At 39.2% G+C, this 21862-nt stretch overlaps 1 protein-coding gene across 1 annotated transcript; it reads left to right on the top strand.

The window, feature by feature from the left end:
- The first annotated feature begins 215 nt into the window (after positions 1–215).
- syt14b (synaptotagmin XIVb) lies at positions 216–21813 on the top strand. The gene is made up of 10 exons (XM_079584064.1): positions 216–387; positions 2152–2199; positions 3961–4031; positions 8592–9592; positions 12453–12602; positions 12695–12909; positions 14883–15320; positions 15430–15610; positions 15775–15831; positions 19907–21813. Exons 4-10 carry the CDS (start codon positions 8635–8637, stop codon positions 20221–20223), a joined length of 2316 nt encoding a protein of 771 aa, XP_079440190.1. The 5' UTR covers positions 216–387; positions 2152–2199; positions 3961–4031; positions 8592–8634; the 3' UTR covers positions 20224–21813.
- The last annotated feature ends 49 nt before the right edge of the window (positions 21814–21862 follow it).

The following is a 21862-nucleotide window of genomic DNA, read 5'->3' as shown; positions in this document are numbered from 1 at the left end:
AAAGGGCAGCGGCTATTTGTACAAACCGATGTATCTAAACAATATATGTGTGTTTTACCAATTTATTATGAACCAATGCGTTTGTCATTAAACGGCTACACAATAAGTGAGGCAATGGCATACATTGCCTGAACGATCTCTCATACGTAGCTTATGAATCCCAACCTTGATGAAATTTGAGATTTTAAGGGTTAAAATCACGTATTATAGCTTTTTATGATTAGCCTACAATTGCACGTTTGCACTTTATACAGTGTAGCCTATGTTTGTGTCACGCGTGCTGCAGCATGCATCACTGTCCCAGTACTACACTCGCCTCTCCTCTTCTCACATCTCTAAACCACCCCTCATCATCACGTCCCATTCACAGCATCATGGCGTTCGAGGGTGAGTATCATCACTGACCAGCGTGGCTAGTGTAGGCTACACCGTGATCTTTATGGCTAACAACATGTAACAGGGTCAGTCTGAACGTACTTCGCGAGACGTTTAGAAATGCTAAATGTAAGCGATTTTATTTTTAAGTGCAAGTTTAAATGTATTTTGACGTGGCCATAGCTGGTTATGGGCTACTGCACCATTGCGGTCAGACATATGGAGTAACGTAAGCGCTTCTGAAATGACAGCTAAAGGGTAGAACACAATAACGTGTTTTTAATGAAGTGGTTAAAGTCTTAATTTATAGCGTGCTTAATTTTTAGTCTGTTTGTTTTTTCGTTATGATGTCGTCGCGTTAAGCGACAGTGTTTATAACAGCATGTGAGTGAGGTCTCCATCTGTTGTGTAGTTCATGTCATTGACCAGCCAGGTGGCCACGTAAAGTTAGATTAGTAATGTTACAAGATGGCTTACTTGCTGATACATTGTACTCTTCTCCTGTGAGTTTTGACATTTTAGTAAACAAGAAAATTGTGTTAAAAAAAGGATGTTGACATAATAATTGGATATAAAAATAATAATATAATAGCTTTATTTAAAAAAAAATCAACTGTGGTAGGCTTCTCTGATATATAGTATAGGCTACTGCTGAAAGATAACATGATATGGACATTGTACTGCAATTTAAAGATAACCATGGATTACCATGTTGAGAATGATTACCAGAATGAGAATGAGTACACAGAATGAGTCTTTTTATTTATTTTATTTAAAATAATTAATTACTTAAACTTATTTTTATTTTTAACTTTTGTTTGTTTTGATCTAATAGTTATATTTTATTTTATTCAATTAATGAAAACGCGTTTTAATTGCTTTCGTTTTGGGTAACAGTACAGGTAGCTACACTAACAGATTAAAACTCTCCTTGGTGGTTCTCATGATTTAGCAATACGTCTGAGGCAGATGTTTGCAATGAATCAGTTAATAAAATGAACAAAACCAATCTGAATGATTCATTCTTGAATCTGCACTGGAAGATTAAAATGGTAACCCAAAAATTAACTGATTTTATTCAAATCAAAACTATTATTTAATATCACTGAACTAAAATGTATACCATTAAAACACATTTTAATCAAGTAGATATAGCTGTTTAATTGCACATTACCACTTTATCCAGTGTGGGAGGCCTACAACGTTCAGTCACCGTTCATTTTCATTGCATTGAAAAGACAGACAATGGCATTCTTCAAAAACTACTTTTGTGTTTTCAAAGAAATAACAAAGTTATACGGGTTTAGAACAACATGAAGGTGATTAAATGATCAGAAAAAAAACTGTTTGATTCAGTGATTCATTTTTGGGTGAACTATTGCTTTAAGAATAGTATGTGACAATATTAATGGAAAGAAAATGGAATTGAGCCAGAAAAGTGTAGTACAGCACACTGTGTAGTGTGTACAAAATGATGCTCCTTCGAGAGAGAGAGAGAGAGAGAGAGAGAGTGTGTGTGTGTGTGTGCGTGTGTGTGTGTGTGTGTGTGTGTGTGTGTGTGTGTGTCTGTGTGTGTGTGTGTGTGTGTGTGTGTGTGTGTGTGTAAGTGAGATGCATCTTCATTAATCAAAGTGTCACGGCAACATTTTTAACAGCTACTTATTTTGAACGGTGTCACTGCACTGTGCATGTAGATTATACAGCTATGACGTCAGAGTCAGTAGGCTTTTTCTTGATCACTTGTGCTATCTTAAAAGAGCTGTATCCTGTCCTCAGGTGGGGGGCGGAGCTGTGGTGTTCATGAACTCATCTGCGCTAGACGAGGTGAGAGCATCTTCCTGTTCCATGATAACATGCACCAATTGTGCCTGACTTGTAGAGCTTTATACTTTTAGATAAAATATAAGTCAATATTTTGTACCCCTTCGCCTCCCTTGTCCCATACTTCTATCAATTATGAATGACCTATCAAGTTTGGTGAACAAAAACAAGCGTCATTATTAATTCATGGCAAAGGATTATGTTACGAGCCGGAAGACCTATGTGTAAACAACACAATTTCTACTACTTAGTCCCTGATATTTAAATAATCATGTCTTTAACTCTGTCTATAACTGTCACAGAGCAAAGAGGAAGATTTTGTTACATTAGAGTTGGCAGCAGTGAAAGATTAAGGGTGAAATGTCAAATATTGAGCGTTGAGGCTTTGCCTTCTGGGATTTGAGTTCATTTGGATTAGCAAAATTGCATTTGCTTGCATTGTCACAAATGGGGTAACTCACAGATCTGAGAAGTATACTGTTAAGTAGGCCTACATATACAACAATATTTGTTCTTGACATGTACAGTATAAAATGATATTCAGTGCTATGCTGAATGCTATTCACTACAAACAGTGCTTTAAAATCTAAACTTTCAAATTGGTGTTTCAAATTATATTTCTGTCTATCTATGCTTCAATTAGCATAAGGACATGTGTTTTGCCACTTATATCCCTGTCAATCCAGTTCCAGTTTCTTTTAATGTAGGGTAGGTTCCAATGGAAGGACCAATAGTGTTGTGTGCACAAAGTGTCAAGGGGCATCCGATTACCTTAGCCTAGTGAATTATTCAGCACTGGGAGAGATAGATTGAAGACAGGAGCTATAGATTCACTCACTGTAAGGGGTAGAAGACAAAACCTTTTATATATCATGGCTTAACTGATCTATGAGGAATAAGGAGCATTGGAAGAGGAGATATAAAGGTATTGTTGTCCACAAACTGCCTGAACAACGGGATAATTGGATTTAAGACTCATTGATGGACTCCTGCTACCTGCAAATTGTGGTAATATTTGCTGGAGTGTTGAGTGCTTTTACAGTTTTGCTGATCGTAATGCACTGTTAGGTTGAAATAAACTGTGACTAATGAATTTCATGGTCTGTTAAAGAAGCAGAGAAAGTCTGTGCTTTACTCTCATGTTTCTACTCCAAATCGGAGGTTCACTAAAGTTTTATATTAAAATATTCTTATCTTGCAAAATAGAAACATCTTCATTTGTGTTCATAAATTTTGGTCCCCACTTTTTTTTTTGGTCTATACTTTGGACTCTTTGTATAGAGTGACTTGTGTATGACTTATAAGTGAGTTGCAGTTGTACAGGTTTAATGGTTGTTAAAAACGTGCTCTCGGTGATCATATGCAATTTTTAGAAAACTTGTCTGAAAGTTTAGTAAACATCTCTAAAAGGCTTATGTCTTGTCATCTGTCCATGTTAATAAAATTAACGGTAATCGAGCAATGGCAGTGTGATTTGTCCCATATTGACATTGAGAACGTAACTTTTCCTTTAAGAAAATTATACCACGGCTTGTTGCCCTGTCATCACAGTAGCATCCATCACCATCTACATTGCTTATCTGTTATCTTGGTAGATCAAGTTCTCAGCTCTTGACCTTTACTTTCTCAGCTTTTGTCCTCCAACCCTATGCTTTCTCTTTCTCTGTTTCTCTTTTTTCCTTTAGTATCTCCTGAACTGCTAGGTGTCCTGTCCTCCATTGCTTTCTTCATGGCCGTGATCGCTCTGTTTTTTCTTTACCTCAGCAGCAAGCTGTCAGTGGAGAGCCCAAGCAGTGATTTGCCACATTTTGAGGGTTTTAACAAGGATTTGCAAGGTAAATATTTGAAGAGTTGTCAATGTGTTCACTGTTCAGTTACATATGTATGGCTGTGTATCAAATCTGAAGGCATGGGTATACTTAAATATACTTAAATAAATACAAAACCTGTGGTAATTGAAAAAAAATAAGTTGACAAAAAGATTGAATCCAATATTCGGTCATAATATAGAGTACCGTAATGAGAGATTTATACAGTAAGCTATTTTTTTTGCAGGCCGGTCATTTTTGACCTGGAACACCACAAGTGTGACTTTGTGCAATTTTGTACATGATAAAAGTATTTTACATTTTTTTTAAAAAGCATTTAAAAGCCCACTAGTGTGATAAATTGTACAGAATATTTAAAAATTGTATTCAATATTGCCAAAATTATCCACAAGTAATGCTTTTTTTGGTCAAAGATTGAGGTCCTAAACTCAGATAAAGGAGGCCTATGATCAATCAGATCCAAAAAGAAATACAAAACCTGTGCGGATTCAAAGAAAACAAGTTGACAAAAAGATTAAATCCAATAATTGGTGTGTGATAATATATAGAGTAATGAGAGATTTATAAGTCATTTTTGTAGTCATTATTTTTGACCAGGAACACCAAATGTGGTGGAGGGGCGGGTACAAAAAATTACAAAAATTCTCAAAAATGTTTAAAGAAGTACAGTGCTATGCATAAGTTTAGACACCCATGCTAAAGTTGACTAAAAAGAGGAATAAAAAATCATCTTTTGGAAAGTGAACTTAATGCCTTAATTTAAAAAAATAGGAAAAATCCAACCTTTAAGGACACCAATTTTCTTTGTGAATGAATGATGTATCGTAAATAAATAAATGTTCTTCCTTAAAATACAGGGTGCATAAGTTTGGACACCCCTATGTTAAATTCCCATAGAGGCAGGCAGATTTTTATTTTTAAAGGCCAGTTACTATATGGATCCAGGATACTCTGCATCCTGATAAAGTTCCCTTGGCCTCTGGAATTAAAATATCCCCACATCATCACACACCCTTCACCATACCTGGAGATTGGCATGGTTTTATTTCAGTTAGCCTAACAGCTGGTTTGATTTGCATTGAGAGATGATCTTATGGAAAGTACTCCATGCCAATCTCTAGGTATGGTGAAGGATATGTGATGATGTGGGGATATTTTAATTCCAAAGGCCAAGGGAACTTTATCAGGATGCAGAGTATCCTGGATCCATGAAGTAACTGGCCTTTAAAAATAAAAATCTGCCTGCCTCTATGGGAATTTAACATAGGGGTGTCCAAACTTATGCACCCTGTATTTTAAGGAAGAACATTTATTTATTTACGATACATTATTCATTCACAAAGAAAATTGGTGTCCTTAAAGGTTGGATTTTTCCTATTTTTTTAAATTAAGGCATTAAGTTCAATTTCCAAAAGATGATTTTTTATTCCTCTTTTTAGTCAACTTTAGCATGGGTGTCTAAACTTATGCATAGCACTGTAGTTATTTACTGGGCGAACAAAGTCAGTAAGTTTTAGTCTAATGCGATAACGTTTAAGGAACACGCCAACTTTTTGGTACTTTAGCTTATTCACCGTATCCCCCAGAGTTAGATAAGTCCATACATATCCTTTTCATCTCTGTGCGTGCCGTAACTCTGTCTGACGCACCCACCGCTACCCTAGCTTAGCACAAAGACTGGATGTAAAAGGCTCCAGCTAGCATACTGCTCCCAATAAGTGACAATATAACGCCAAAATTTGATTTGTATATTGTACAAATAACAAGGTCACATGAGACACAGCCATCTTCTAACCGTATGCATACTGGGAACTATATTCTCATAAGGCGAATCACTGCTACTTGGGCGTGACTATACAAATCACAACATGTAAATAGGAAAATGTTGGTGTTATTTTGTCACTTATTGGGAGCAGTATGCTAGCTGGAGCTGTTTACATCCAGTCTTTGTGCTAAGCTAGGCTAGCGGTGGGTGCGTCAGACAGAGTTACGGCCCGCACAGAGATGAAAAGGGTATGTATGGACTTATCTAACTCTGGGGGATACGGTGAATAAGCTAAAGTCCCAAAAACTCGGCGTGTTCCTTTAGGGACCATTCAGAATTTATGGAATGGACCACCGGAGGAAAATAGGGGAGGGTCATGTCTTTTTATTCTTTGTTGAGGGGAGGGTCATCCAACGTTTTTTTAGCCAAGGGGGAGGGTCACCCAAATTTTCTATTGTACTTTGTATTCATAAAAATAGCAAAATTTTAAAGTGGCTTGTTTGGTGCATATTTTTCCATGTAGCGCCATGTAGCTCTCTGAGTCTCGGCCCCCCATTGCTAGCAGATGGGTCTGACCCAACAAAAATCGTTTGACAGTGCGCGTGCGTACGCGCTCAGAAAAAGTGCATCATGTTAGAACAGAACGCCAATGAAATGTTTACCCAGCAAAGCTTTAAAGCACGAGCAAATAATGAACTTTTGTGATTTCGAATAAGTGCAGTGTCCTGTGAGTGTAACTCTACCGGTGCGAAGTATCGTCACTGACATTAAGCTGGAATATAGCTGATAGCTCAAATATAGCTGAATATAGCTGATAGGTTTCACGTCGCCTGCCAAGCAACTAAATATTATTTTAAAGCTTCAAACCAACAGCAGAAACGCTAGGAACATAAACCATGTCAAAATGTAAGTAACAACATTAAATACTTGGTCGAATTTCTGGCAACTTTATTATAAAATTAATTTTACTTTCTTATGGCCACCTTTCTTTATTAGAAAATGGTAACCCTTCATAATAAGGTTTCATTTTGTTAGCGTTAGTTAACATGAGCCAACTATTAATTAACACAACTTCTACAGCATTTATTTATCTTAATGTTAAGCTCAACATTTTTAGGATCCAAAGTTGTATCTGTTGACATTATTAACTGTGAACTAACATGAACACAAATATTTTATTACCGGTAACTAACATTAACAAAGGCTATCGCTCTATGTTTGTTAATGCATTAACAAATGAGACCTTATTGTAAAGTGTTACCAAAAAATCTACTGCCTAACACATTTTTTAAATTAATTTAAAATACCTAAATAATGCAAACAAGTCATTGGATAACATTGGGCTGTATATATAGAAACAAAATGCATGTGCCATGGATTAATAAAATGGAATCGCCTCCGCACGGACAATAAGGAAATTACTTAATTTTTGATGAAAATAATACGAGAACAAAAAAGTGCTAGTTAATAATAACACATCAATGTTTTTGGGGAATTATTATTTTTTTATATATATATTACCGTAATAGTAAACATCTTTAATATTAGGATTACTGTTTCAAATGACATCATTGCTGTTTGAGCTGCACACGCTGAAGCTGAAGAGAACGAACGTTAAAGGGATAGTTCACTTTAAAATTAAAATTCTGTCATCATTTACTCACCCTCAAGTTGTTTCAAACCTGTATTAATTTATTTCTTCTGCTGAACACAAAGAAAGATATTTTGAAGAATGTCAGTAACCAAACAGTAGTCTGTACCCATTGACTTCCATAGTAGGAAAAATAAATACTATGGAAGTCAATGGGTACAGACTACTGTTTGGTTACTGACATTCTTCAAAATATCTTTCTTTGTGTTCAGCAGAAGAAATAAAGTTATAAAGTTATAAATGTATTGCTGTTTGAGCTGCGCACTCTAACGGATAAAGATGATTACCGGTACAATTAAGCTCTGTTCATTAACTCATCGTTCATTAACTCAACCAAACGCATCCTATATTAGATTAATCATATATATATATATATATATATATATATATATACAAAATAAACATTTACAACTTGTACCATTTACAACAATGGTACAAAATGCTGCGAATGCTCAAGAGAACTTGACTGTTTGACTCATGTAGACGCGCGATTTCCGCCACAACGTGCTAGTCGCACTGAAACTACTGAAATGGCCACCATAACAGTGGAGTGTGATGTGTAAGATGAGAAAGCAGAGGTTAAGTCGTTTGTGATGGTTGTAAAAAACAATATTTTCCAAGCGCAAACCAGTACAGAAGTAATCAATACATTTTCGGGGAGGGTCTTGCCTTTTTCACAATCATTTTGGAGGGTCATAGAAAAATGTATTGCTGGCAAAGGGAGGGTCAAGTCTATTTTGACGATTTATCTCAAAACTCTTCCGGTAGCCCCTTAAATAAAAAAAACTAACAGTCCCTTAACTAGCATAATTGGGGAAAAAGTCAAATTTCAAAAAGAAAATCATCTCCGAGTCAAAATTACTCTAACACAATGTGAGGGTTAAATGAGCAGTCTTTCTAGCATTTCTAGCCATCAAGGTCCATTTAAAAGGATTTACAATTAAATTATTTCTAATTTTCAAAAGTATTGAAAGCAAATAGATCTGTGATCAGGTTTGCCTTATAGGCAGCCTATATCAAGTTAGCTCACTAGCTTTTAAAACACCTGTATGTCCTGTATATCCTTGTTCCTTAAATAAGAGATGCTTACAAGCAAAATGTAACTGATGAAATATCCTGAAGATTAATGTACAAGCTGACTCTTCAACAGAATTTGCGGTCAGTTAGCAGACACATACCAAAGGCACAAAGCAATGGCATTTTTCAAGAACTTCCAACAGAGTCTCCCTTCCGTCAGTTCCCTTCTGGACTCTGTCTCAAACACTGTCTCGACTGCTGTGGATGATTTGTCCTCTGCAGTGAGTGACGTCACCTACACTGTCAGTGACCAACTAACGGAGCAGGTCAATACAATCATCAATAAAGTACAGACTGAAGAGGATGAAAATGAGGCTGAAGGGTCTACTGACGAAGTCCAAAAGGACAGGAGAAACAGCAAGCTGAAGCGACAGGAGACAGAAGCTAATGCTGCAGACATTGAGGGGGAAGGTCGAAAGAGCCGAAAATCAAAAAAGAACTCTATGTGGACTATTGAAATAGATGAAGAGGAAATCCAGAGAGAGAAAAAAAGACAAGAGGATGCAAGAAAAGCTGAGGATGATGAGTGGGAGTGGTGTCACACCCCTGCTAAAGGTTGGTATCGTAAAAGGAGGGACCCAAACCAGCCACAAAGCTCATCTCAGAGCATAGACAACCAGACAGGGAACAGTGACCAAGCATCACAAAGGGTAGACTCTGCCTCTCAGGAAGAAAGTGCCTCCTTGTCCGGCAAACACAAAAATGAAGGTGACAACCACAATGAAAATGCTAATGGCATGCACCCATATGATAGTCTGGAAGAACAGGACTCTCAGGAAATGTCTGGTGATCCTGTTACATCAGCATCAAAGTATGAAAAGAATGGAGAGCACAATAGTGTTGAGGAAGATGACAGTTCTGAAAGATGTGAGAAAACGACACAATCTAAAGGCAGACGAAAAGATGGAAATGAAGAAGATGAAGACAAAGCATCATGTGAAGAAGGTAAAACATCAAAACAAAAGAAGAAAGGACAAGTTTATAGTGATGAAGAACAGGAGGAGGGCACTCAGGACTCAAAGTCAAAGAGCTCAAAGTCAAAATCAAAGGCAAAGAAGGACAAAGAGGGCAGAGGTGAGACTGTATGCTGGACTTGCTGTGCTGCTGTGCTCTTCTGGTTCTGTATCACTGGTTCTCTTTGGTTTCTCATTGCATCCCTTGATTGATACAAATGGAAAGTGTTTTATAGGTTTTAAAAACTTTCTCTTCATAATATTCTGTTTTACTCCTGACAAGGGCTGTGTTTCTCAAAAGCATTGTATGCTAAAGTAGATTATTGAACCATTGGCACCAATGGTCTCTGCAATTAACTTAGCTCACAATGCTTTTAAGAAACACAGCCCTGGGCTGTCACAAGGGGAGGACAATCTGGAAAATTGTCTCGTGGCCAGTGTAGCCCAATAGGGACTATTGCAGTGGTCCCAAACCCTGGTCCCAGAGTACTCCCAACAGTACACATTTTGGATGCCACTCTTATCTGACACACTGGCTGCATCTGAAATCGCATACATCCCTACTACTAGGCGAAAAACAGTATGTGACAATATAAGTATGTCCGAATTCACAGTACTCATAAAAGACTTGGCAAAAAGTACCTGAATTACCTACTACTTACAGTGAGATTCTGAAGTACGCATACGATGGGCACTTTACTATCCCATGAGCCACGGGAGAGGATTTGTCAATGGCACTGAAGTGGCGCAACTGATGCTGGAAGGTCACATGAAAATGACAGGATGGTGAATGTAGTATGTCCGGATTACATGTATTTAAAATAAGCACCTACTCAAGAAATATGCGATTTCGGACGCAGCCATTAATTTTGGGTCGGGGAGTCTCTACTAATCATCTAATGAGTTGGTGCAGGTGTGTTTGATTAGGGAGACAAAATATGCAGAGCTTTGGGTCTCCAGGACCAGGATTGAAAACTACTGGCATAGTCCACGGGTGTTCAATCTTGTACATGGAGATCTACCTTCCTGAAAATTTGACCCTCAATCTTATGCCTTGCTACAGACTGTGCGATTTTGGCAATCCTATAAGAGCATTACAAATTACACTGTACGACATGGATCTAATAAACTTCGGTATGACATGTATGTAGACAACGATGATGACACATATTGAATAGATGGGCCCTATCATACATCCGGCGCAATGCGGCGCCAGGTTAGTTTTTGTTTTTGCTAGTTTCAGCCCGACACAGTTATCATTTTCACTTCCTGTGCCACGTTGTTTAAATAGCAAATGCATTTCCGCCCATCTTTGCGCCGATGGACTGCTGGTCTGAAAGTGAGGTGTGTTCAGGCGCATGGTTGGCAACTAAAATAGACTGCGTAGACTGTGTAGTAAGCAGAATGTACGCGTGTTGTGCACCCGACTTTAGGTGGATATTACTAATGCGCCCTTTAAATAACAAACAAAAAGGTTTCAGTTGGTCAATGGCTTAGTATTTTTTTTTTAAATACTGCATATTCAGTAATATGCGCCTAAAGGTGAGTGCATAACACGCATACACTCTGCTTATTACACACTCAGGGCACACAAAGCTTATTACTCACGCACAGCAGCACACAAACATGCCAAATATTACAAATAAAATGATTACAATGTAAAAGATTATTATTGTGTACATAAAGTTATGGTGGAATCCGGCTTGTCCCATAGATTATCGGCTTGTGTGCTTTAACCTCGTGCTTGAGCAGATCCGTTTGCTCGCTAGAGAAGCGTTCAGTCTTTCCGCTTGCAAATTCCGCCATGTAAATAGCAATCTGTTATGGCGTGAGAGCAACTGGCTTTTAAAGGGAATGGGAGATGAGACTCTGATTGGTTTATTGCACGTTACGCCCAAAACACACCCATTACTCATTAAGAGAATAGGGACAACCTATTTTTGGCCGGAAGACCGTGACAGCGGCCGGCTTTGAACCTCTCTCACTGTACGACGTAGGAGCCAAAACCACAGAAATCGCCACGATTGGTCATCTTCCATCTGGGACAGCCCAAAACCGTACAATGTGTAACCGGGCATTAATCAAATACACCTGGACCAGATTTTTTTTATCTTTATGGATACTTAATAACTACAAATATGTGTGTTGATGCAGGCTTGGAACTGAACTCGTATGGTGCTTCTCAATCAGCTCCCGAGGTCGTGAATCAGCATATCGTGTACATGAATCCGCGCACTGATAAGGACCCTGTTTCACCACACATTGGGACAGTAATAGCTCAATTTCCGGCGACATTATTACAGACAACATCAACGTACAACATTGTAGAACTTTTTTATGCTTTGCGCTGAAGTAATGTGACCTAATTTCCGGTAAGGAAGCATAGTGAACATGGATGCTCCCTGATTTTTGCAGTACATTATGGGATTTTTTAGGGAGCGAACGTTCCAGTGCACTGGAAGGATTTAGCGATTGAGATTGCCTTTATAATGGCCGACTCCCTGATCAGTGCCCTGACTACTGAACTAGGGAGCTGATTGAGACAAACCCATGAAAATTATTTCCCTGGCCTTGTGAATTTTTGTGATGGCCCTTTTCCTTTTTATAGGTGAAGAGTTTTCACTAAATAAGAGTATTTTACATGTGTTCACTGTAAAATACTTTCATATCCCAATTTGACGATGACTTTAAATGAGCCATTTATTGGTTGTCAACTTCTAGCTTAAACTGTGCTGTCAGTTTTGTGGCAGGACTACCTGTTTCCTCAAACAATGAACGTGTACTTGGGGTGTGGAGTAGGAGCAAAACCTGTTTGAAAACAATCATTACTTTTGTGTTTGGTGCCAATAGTTTTGTTTGTAACATGGGTATGGGTTATAAAGGGTGACTCTTACAATGACTCTCTCCTTTTGCACACCACTGATCTGCAAAAAGTTTACAGTAGGGTATTTTGACTGTAGATCTTCTCTGTTCTTTGTTAGACGGGGGTTGTCCAGATAAAGGATCATCTGAGAGTGAGGACGAAACACCAAAAAAACACAAAGACTCGTCCTCTCACCAGCATAGAAGTGGGTGGAAAAACAGGGATGCTGAAAATGAGGATTGCAGCAGTGAAGCCTCAGCTGAGCAGGGTAAATCTTGTACACGGTCTGAATGATGAAATAATCTTAATTATGCTGCAATCAGGATGTAATCATTTTTGCATTTCTGTCTCACTAACCAGTTAAGAGGAAAAAAGGTTCAAGTTCCCTGAATGAACTCCAGCCTCCACCATACCGGGACAAAGACGATCTCAAGTGTGGCTCAAGGGGCCGCAGTGATTCGGCAGAGGGCAGTGGAAGTGAGGGCAGTGAAGACCCTGAGGACACAGAGAGTTACCTGAATAAGGGCTATGAGGAGGACGCACCCAGTGACAGCACAGCCGTTTTGGGTCCGGAGGTGAGCGCCTCTTCCCGTCGTTTCCGATGTGTTCTTCTATGAGAATCCTGGGCCCACCCTCAGATGCTCTTATTCACCAATGAAACTACCTAAATCCTCACACAGTGTTGTTATGTCTCCAAGAGAGCTGTTCACTTCAGTGTATGTTGTAACAAATATTTGCATAAAAATAATTTTTCACCAATCCCTTGTTTTTTGACATGAGATTAGTTTTTTTTATCCATTTTCTTTTCTTTGAGTAATATTGTGTTCATCTACGATAATGCTTATGCAATGCCAAACTGATAAACTAAGACACCTGGGGCCGGTTGCATAAACTGCTAAGACTATTCTTACATGGTAGTCATCAAATGTTCATAACTTTTTTAAGTCTGGTACATAAAAATGTAGATTGGTCTAATTTGAAACCGTAAAGTAAGACTGATTACCCCTAACTAACTGCTAGTTGCGTCCTAGTTCTTAAGACACAGTCTTCACATATTGGCTAAGTTTATGCAACTGGCCCCTGTCATCCATTTCTCCATGTTTTTTTTGTTTTTTTTTACATTTCTGTCTGTTTGGATTCCCCTTCACTAGTGTCCTCTCTCTTAGAGACCATTGTAACTGTAACATTTCCAGCTGTTTATTAAAATATCACTTCATTGTCACATGAATGAGTCATATCACTGATGGTTTTAATTATGAGGAGCAAGGACGACTATGGATTCTCAGGCTGTGGCAGGTTTGGTTCATTCTGGGCATATCTGGTAAGTTTGCCTTTGAGTTTGGTTGTGATTGGAGACACTGAAAGCCTGAATGCAGATATAGACATATTGTACGTAAAGCCAGGCTACTCCAAAGATCAGACTGCTTGATTGATTTTTGGAGATAAAGTTTCATAGTACTCTATACTGTAACTCTCAGAACTCAAAACGTACTTCCAATCCAAAAAGAGCATTTATTGAAACTAAGGCCCTGTTTACAGCTGGTGGTACATTAGGATGCGTTTTGGTCGATCGTATCACAAGTGGACGACGCTAAATACAGGTGTAAACGGGGTCTAAAACGTGTTGAGATTGTCCACTTTCGAGTCGACCACTTCCAGAGGTAATTGAAAACGCATTTGGCCGGATTGCTTTCGTAGTGTAAATGCTCATGTGGTCAAATGCGTTTTAACAGCCACAACAGACTGTCTACTCTGCGCCTACTGAGCTAAAGCGTAAACATTATGGTAAGCACGGTAGCCAGACTGAACTTAACATTTTTCGGCTGAACATCCAAGTTTGGTTGGAAGACGAAAAACGTACCAAGCCCAATGTTCTCTCACCATTCCTTATTTCTAACACACACTCACTGCGTTTGTCGTGATCTTGTGGCAATCAGAGCAAAAAAATAAACTGCTGCTCTCCCTGTGTTTTAAAGACAGAAGAGGTTGAAAGTGAACAAAAGAGATGGATTAAAACACCAGGTGTAAACAGGGCCTATGCTGCTAAAACAGCATGTTTCAAACTTCCACAACTTTCTGATGTCAAATGAATACAATTCCAAACATGACCATCCACACATCAATGATGACTATTAAGTGTTTAGAAACGGTCCGTGATCAATTTACTATTGTAAGAGTAAAATGGAAAGTTAAGTTAGCTTTTTACTCTTCATGGATGTGTGTAGCATTTGCCACCATGCTAACCTTTCTCAATCATAATGGTTTCTGTAGCACATTACAATGTGGATTGTTGATATGCATTCTCAATGATTTATAAACATTTAGTTTACATAGATGTAAACAAAATGTTTACAAAAAAGCAAATAAATTGGCAAATTATTTCTAAGAGTAAACAGGAAAGTGGGAAAAATATCATAAACAAAATGATATACAGTAGCTTGCCGTGTCACCAACACAGGCACCCTCAAGAATTTTGAGCTGTTAATTTTTTTACATGCACATCCATTCCCTCCATCAAACCTGCCTCGTCTTTCCCTTTCTCTGACAGGATAGCTTAATCCCACCCCTTCCAGAAACATATGAACCAGAGGCATTGGGGAAATACGGCACACTGGATGTGGCCTTCGAATACGACCCTGGTGAACAACGGCTTGCCGTGACAGTGACCGCTGCCACAGATATTCCAACACTTAGGAGCACTGGAAACATTTCCTGGCAGGTCCACCTGGTTTTACTGCCCACCAAAAAGCAGAGAGCCAAAACAGGAGTGCAGAAGGGACCCTGTCCCGTCTTCACAGAAACATTTCGGTTCTCATCTGTGGAGCAGGAGGCCTTGGGGGACTATGCAGTCCGGTTTCGTCTCTACAGTGTGCGGCGCATGAAAAAGGAGAAAGTCCTAGGAGAGAAGGTGTTCTACTTGACTAAACTCAATATGCAGGGCAAGCTCGCTCTACCTGTCACTCTGGAGCCTGGCACCTCAGTTCCTGTAAGCAGTGTTTGTGTGCATGCAGGATACATTTTCCATAGCTAATGAAGTTTCAGAGTCATAACAATCCATTGTATAATGGTAATCCTGTAATGCCACTGTTCTTCAGGGCTGTGGGTCAGTGGTGAGCGTCTCTCGGAGTGCGGGAGCTCTGTCGCACCGCTCAACTGGTGAATCTTCCACTCCGGAGCTTCTGCTGGGTCTCCTCTACAACTCCACCACAGGGAGACTGTCCGCAGAGGTTATTAAGGGCAACCATTTTAAAAACTCTGCCACCGATAAACTGCCAAGTAAGAAATGCACCTGCATAATCCTTTTAAAAGCAAACCGGTTTCATGCATGTGCAGTCTTAATGTTTTTTCCTTTTTCTGTTCTGCTTGTAAATTGAACTGCTCTCTTTTTATCTGTCACTGTATTTTCTATCATGTTCCTTTTTCTGTGTCCTGTCCTGTAGTTGGCCTGTTTTGTTGTGTAAAACACTTCATTAGTGGGCAACTGTATATCATGAGAGGTAAGTTTATTGCCATGGCAAAATGTCAAAACCACCCATTTAACAGACTCTCCGTCTTTACCTGCTGTGCTCAACTGCCTCAACATTTGACTTTCAGTAAAGTTTAATTGTACTGTATTTGCGAGCTGTGCCCTGTAGATCTTGTAGCATATACACTGCCAGGATATTCCAGGATGACAATGTCAAGATTCATCAGGCTCAAAATGTGAAAGAATGGTTGGAAGGAGCTTAAATAATCATTTTCACACATGAATTGGCACCTCTAGCCTTTTTCAACTAAAAACGTAAAACCTTTTTTGCGTTTTGGCCGTTCGTTTAGACGACAACAGCGTTTTGGTTGCCTGAAAACGCAAACTTTTGAAACTGGTATCCATGTAAACAACAAAAATGTGAATCTCTGATGACGATGACGTCATGCAGATGCGTATTACGCATTCAGTCTATAGTGTTTCATCGCCATCGAATGGCCTGGCAGCAGAATACAGCGGTTTTAGTCGTTTTCGTGGACCCTTGTGAATGGAGATCGTTTTGACAATGTCTGGACGAGGAAAACTCGAAGGAAAAACTTCTCCGTTTTAAGCACATCATTGTCGTGTGAACGTGCCCTAAATCCAGACCTTAACTTCATTGAAAGTCTTTAGGATGTGCTAGAGGAGACTTTACAGAGTGCTGGACTCTTACATTGTCAATACAAGATCTTGACCAAAAATGCATGCACCTCTTGATAGAAATTACATCACAACATTTCCATACTCCCTCCCAACCATCCTTTTACAATTTGAGCCAGATACTTTTGCCTACTCTTTTATGAGTACTGTAAATTCGGACATACTTCTTTTGTCACTTACTGTTTTTCGCCTACTATATAGAAGAGAAGTATGCGATTTTGGATGCAGCCTATGCCTTCCTGTGGCTCTAGAATTGGTCACATGGCATGTATGGCTCAGTTGATTGGCTCAAAATAATCAGACTTTAGAACTGAGTGCCCATGAGTAAAGATGGCAAATTTCTACTTGCATACTTCTGCGAGATCCCAAGCAATTGCCATGTTTAATGGGAATGTTAACGGTTACCTTTCTCTATGTTTTTCAGTTATCTAATTTGCCAGCACCTGCAGCTCACACTTATGGCGCTTTTCCACTACACAGTACCAGCTCGCCTCGACTCGACTCGCCTTTGTTTGGTTTTCCACTGTGTAAAAGTTGTACCAGTACCTGCTTCCAGGTACTTTTTTTCGTATCACCTTCAGCGAGGTTCTAAGCGAGCTGAAGCGATACTAAAATGTCACGTGACACACGGCAGACTGCTGATTGGTCAGAGAGAATCGTCACTATTCACTGTATCATCATTGCACGCGCCAGACGGAGTATCCTGAATAATCCCGACATTTTAAAATAGTTTTGCCAGAGACTGCGTGATATACCCATTACTAATATTATGTAAAACAGCATACACTCGATTTCCTTCATTGTTCTGTGTGTGTGGGTAGCGGGTGTGTGTCGCGTCACTATGACAACCAGGTACTATGTGGAGGTACTGTCTGCAATGGAAAACGGAGCGAAACGTGAGCCGAGACGAGCCGAGTCGAGTCGAGTTCAGTTGAGCTGGTACTGGTAATGGAAAAGCGCCAATAGATTCTACTTTACTCAAAAGAGAAATACATATGTGAGATTTATAGAAACAACTAAAGTGTAATTTTTTAGGACACCTATTTCACTGATATCACTTGATAAAGGCATGAGGGATATTTATAATTCACCCATTGGTGAATCATAATTTATACATAAATTCTACTGGTACTAACTGTAATGCAACGGTGATGTCCAAGTAATCATCTTGCTTACTTCATTACCCAAAATAATGCATAATGATTTAATATTCAGACATTTAAACACAGCTTCGCCTTACATTTGTTGATCAGTTTTTCAACAACACAAATGTTAAAGACCCCCTATGGTGAACGTAAAGTTTTTAATGTTATTTATACAGGGGTTGGACAATAAAACTGAAACACCTGGTTTTAGACCACAGTGATTTATTAGTATGATATATAGGGCCTCCTTTTGAAGCCAAACAGCATAAATTCGTCTTGGGAATGACCGATACATGTCCTACACAATGGCCAGAGGGATTTTGAGCCATTCCTCTTCCAGAACAGTGGCAAGGTCACTATGTGATGCTGGTTGAGGAAAACGTTTTCTGACACGCTCCTCCAAAATACCCCAAAGTGGCTCAAAAATATTTAGATGTGGTGACTGTGCAGGCCATGGGAGTTGTTCAACTTCACTTTCACGTTCATCAAACCACTCCGTCACCAGTCTTGCTGTGTGTATTGGTGCATTATCATGCTAATACAAGGCACCCCCTTCAGGGTACAATATTTGAACCATTAGATGCACATTGTCCTCCAGAATGCAGTGACAGTAGGGAATGTCATGAATTTGCAGCCCAAACCATCACTGATCCACCCCTGTGCTTCACTCTGGGCAGTCCGGGACTTCTCCACACCGTAACTCCTGGATGTGGAAAAGACAGTGAAGGTGGACTCATCAGAGAACAATACATGTTTCACATTGTCCACAGCCCAATATTTCCACTGTTGGCACCAATGAAACCCGACTTTTGGCATTGGCACGAGTGAGCAAAAGCTTGGCTATTGCAGCCCAACCATGAATATTGACCCTGTGGAGCTCCCAACGAACAATTTTGGTGGAAACAGAAGAGTTGAGGTGCTCATTTAATTCTGCAGTGATTTGGGCAGCTGTGGTTTTATGATTTTGGATACAATTTACCTAGAAATCCCTTTCAGATAGCTTCCTCTTGCATCCACATTTACGGTTGTTGGATGTGGTTCTTCCGTCATGGATGTTTGCTGATATTACCCTGCATACTGTGGTGCACGATACACCACAAAGACCTGCTGTCCTGGTCACAGATGAGCCAGTGAGAACCGCACCAACAATTTGTCCTCTTTTGAACTTTTGAAACCTTCAACAATATATTGGCCAGTTGTTTCAATTTCATTGTCCAACCCCTGTATGTCTATGTGGTGTTTTTAATGTGCCTTAAAAACCAAACCATGTGGAAATTCATCAGTAAACACTTTTGCCTCAAAAAAGCGATTTGACACGCCTGTTTCCTACCGTCACAAACAAGTAGCCAATCCGTTTCTAAGTTGTTCAAAGCGTTTCTAAGGATGCTGGTTTTTAGAAAGCAGCTGTCTGACTCTGAGATGGTGAACGGGTTCATGGTTTGTATAACATTAGTATCACATTATTAGCTGTTTATTAAAGGACAAGTTCGGTATTTTACACTTAAAGCCCTGTTTTCAGATCGTTTCTATTTGAAATAGAACGGTTAAGATTAAAATTTGGACAGATGCTGCTGTCCCGAGAATTTTCGTTTTCTTTCGTTCTAATCATATCAATTACCGTAATGTATCCGGCGTTGTAGAGAGCGATACATAAAACGCATTAGCATTCTGATGCATTAACTTGTAGATGAATTTGTATAATTCGCTCTTCCTCTTCTTCTTCAGAATCATTTTCTGGTTCAAACATATATGGCTGAATTAAACCAATTATTTCCACTTGCCATTGTGTAGTGTTTACTACAGTTGAGCGAGTGGATCAGGTAGTCCGAGCTGGTGTGATTGACTGGAGGCGGGAACTAATTTTGCCAATGTGCTAAGATTTGGCATTTGCTCTAATCTGGCATAATATATAGTTTAGAGTGTACGCAAGTTATGATTCACCCAATATCTCCATGTTACGAGTAGCATACTATCATCATACTTTTTCTATTTCTGCAGTATGTATATTGTGCATAGCATGAAAATGAATGGGATAAAGTCATGTGATAAACATTGTGATAATATAGCATACTACTGTTATATTTATTATGTTATAATGCCAACTGTTCCACTTTAAAATAGTATGCAGTATACTGCACAGTATTCAGTAAATAGTAAGTTAGTATTTTTTTCTGAACATAGCCCATGTGTTTTACTTGTTGCATGAGCTCAACATCACCACCAGGTGGTGCTAACTCACTTTTTCCCTTCCCATTCCATCAGACACTTATGTGAAGCTTACAATGGTGGACTCCAAAGGGAAAGAGATGTCCAAATGTAAGACCTCAGTCTGCCATGGCCAGCCCAACCCAAGCTACAAAGAGACATTTGTCTTCCAGGTGGCACTATTCCAGTTATCTGAGGTCACCCTGCAGGTGTCGGTGTACAGTCGGCGGAGCAGCATGAAGAGGAGAGAGCGGGTGGGTTGGGTCGCTCTGGGCCTCAACAGCACCACAGAGGAACAAGAGGAACACTGGACCCAGATGAAAGAGTCAGAGGGACAGCAGGTCTGCCAGTGGCACACGCTCCTTAATCCATAGGGGGAAGCAGTGAAATGTTTTTTCTGGTCATCTGTACAGTACAGGGGTGTCCAATCATGCTCCTCGAGGGCCACTGTCCTGCAAAGTTTAGCTCCAACTGCAATTAAACACACCTGAACCAGCTTATCAAGGTCTTAGTAGGCATTCTAGAAACTACCAGGCAGGTGTGTTTGGGCAAGTTGGAGGTAAACTCTGCAGGACAGTGGCCCTCCATGACTGATTTAGTATGAGTAAATATTAAAGGATTTATTCACACTAAATTGTATATTCAATCCTAATTTATTCCTTCATGTCACTCCAAACCCCACAAAGGGAAAAAAATTAAAGAATGTTAATTCTCTTCCATGCAATTTCAATTATTCAATTGGAACTCGTCAAGCTTCAAAAAGGACACTGTGTGTATAATAGTCAGACATAACAACCGGAATGATAAGATCATTGAGTCATTGAGTTCATCACTGAATCATTCAGTTGATGTCGAGATTATCAACTTAAATTGCAATCCGTTCATCACATAAAGCTATCTTGCTTCAGAAAACTGGCAATTTAGTACAAAAAGTACTTTTTATGATACTTTTTTGTGTAATTTTTGGAGTTTGACACGCCTTATTTAATCAACTGGGGTTTAGAATGGCATGGATGCGAGTAAATTATTACAGAACGTTTGATTTTTGACCGAACTATTCTGAAAGAAGTGGGTGACGTGACGTCGCAGTCACGTTAACGAAATGTCAGCTAAATTGTGCAGGGCAAAGTAGGTCTATCATTGTCAATGCATGAAGCACTGCTTAGTAGTCACTTTTAAAACAAGCAGCTTTACATCGGTTAACGCAGTAAATTTTGTATCTGATGCAAAATCATGAATCCGATGCGAAATCCACGTGGGGGAATTTTCAAGTCAGCAAGCTAAATTCCCAATCGCGTTGATTACTACTGGCGTGACTATATCGTCCATGGAATTTCTCCTAAACGTAAATGCGACTGCACCTTAATTTTGAACTGTACAGGAATCCTCCATGTTGGAGGTGCTGTTGACCACTTAGTGATTGAGTCTGTATTCCTCAGGATAGCAGTAATGGAGCTGCTGTTTTTTTGCAGTGTTGAGAAAAGTGACCGACTGAAAAAAAGACGCCTTATGAATACTATACAGAACACTGAACTGACCCACTGCCATTGGCGCTGCCATCTGTACCATTTGTTTATTCACATCATAGCATAACTATAACTGTACTGTTGGCAGTTGCATAAGCATTCAAACTACTTGAGGTTTTGCCTTTTTACTTGACTTGCAAATGCAAATATGCACGGCATGGTAATAGCTGAAGCATCAAGAGAATAAAGTCATAATAAATATAGGACCAAAGCGCAAGTTCACATACATAATTCTGTTTTATAAAGGGACTGTTTCACACCAGCAATGTTGCAAAATATTTAACATGACAATGTACAAAAAGTAGGGCTGCTAAAGACTGTCTAAATGTAACCATTTAACTGATGCCTAAATGTTACTGATGCAAATCTGAGAAAATTTTACTCATTTTTTTGTCATCTGTTTTCATATTGTGGAAGTAAATGCTGCATTATGCGCTAATGCTGATTCAGGTTCATTTTTAATCTATGAACAATGTAAACATTTAAT

Source organism: Phoxinus phoxinus (assembly GCF_949152265.1).
Source record: "Phoxinus phoxinus genome assembly, chromosome: 16".
NCBI classification, from domain to species: domain Eukaryota; kingdom Metazoa; phylum Chordata; class Actinopteri; order Cypriniformes; family Leuciscidae; genus Phoxinus; species Phoxinus phoxinus.
This window is presented reverse-complemented; position numbering and strand designations above follow the sequence as displayed.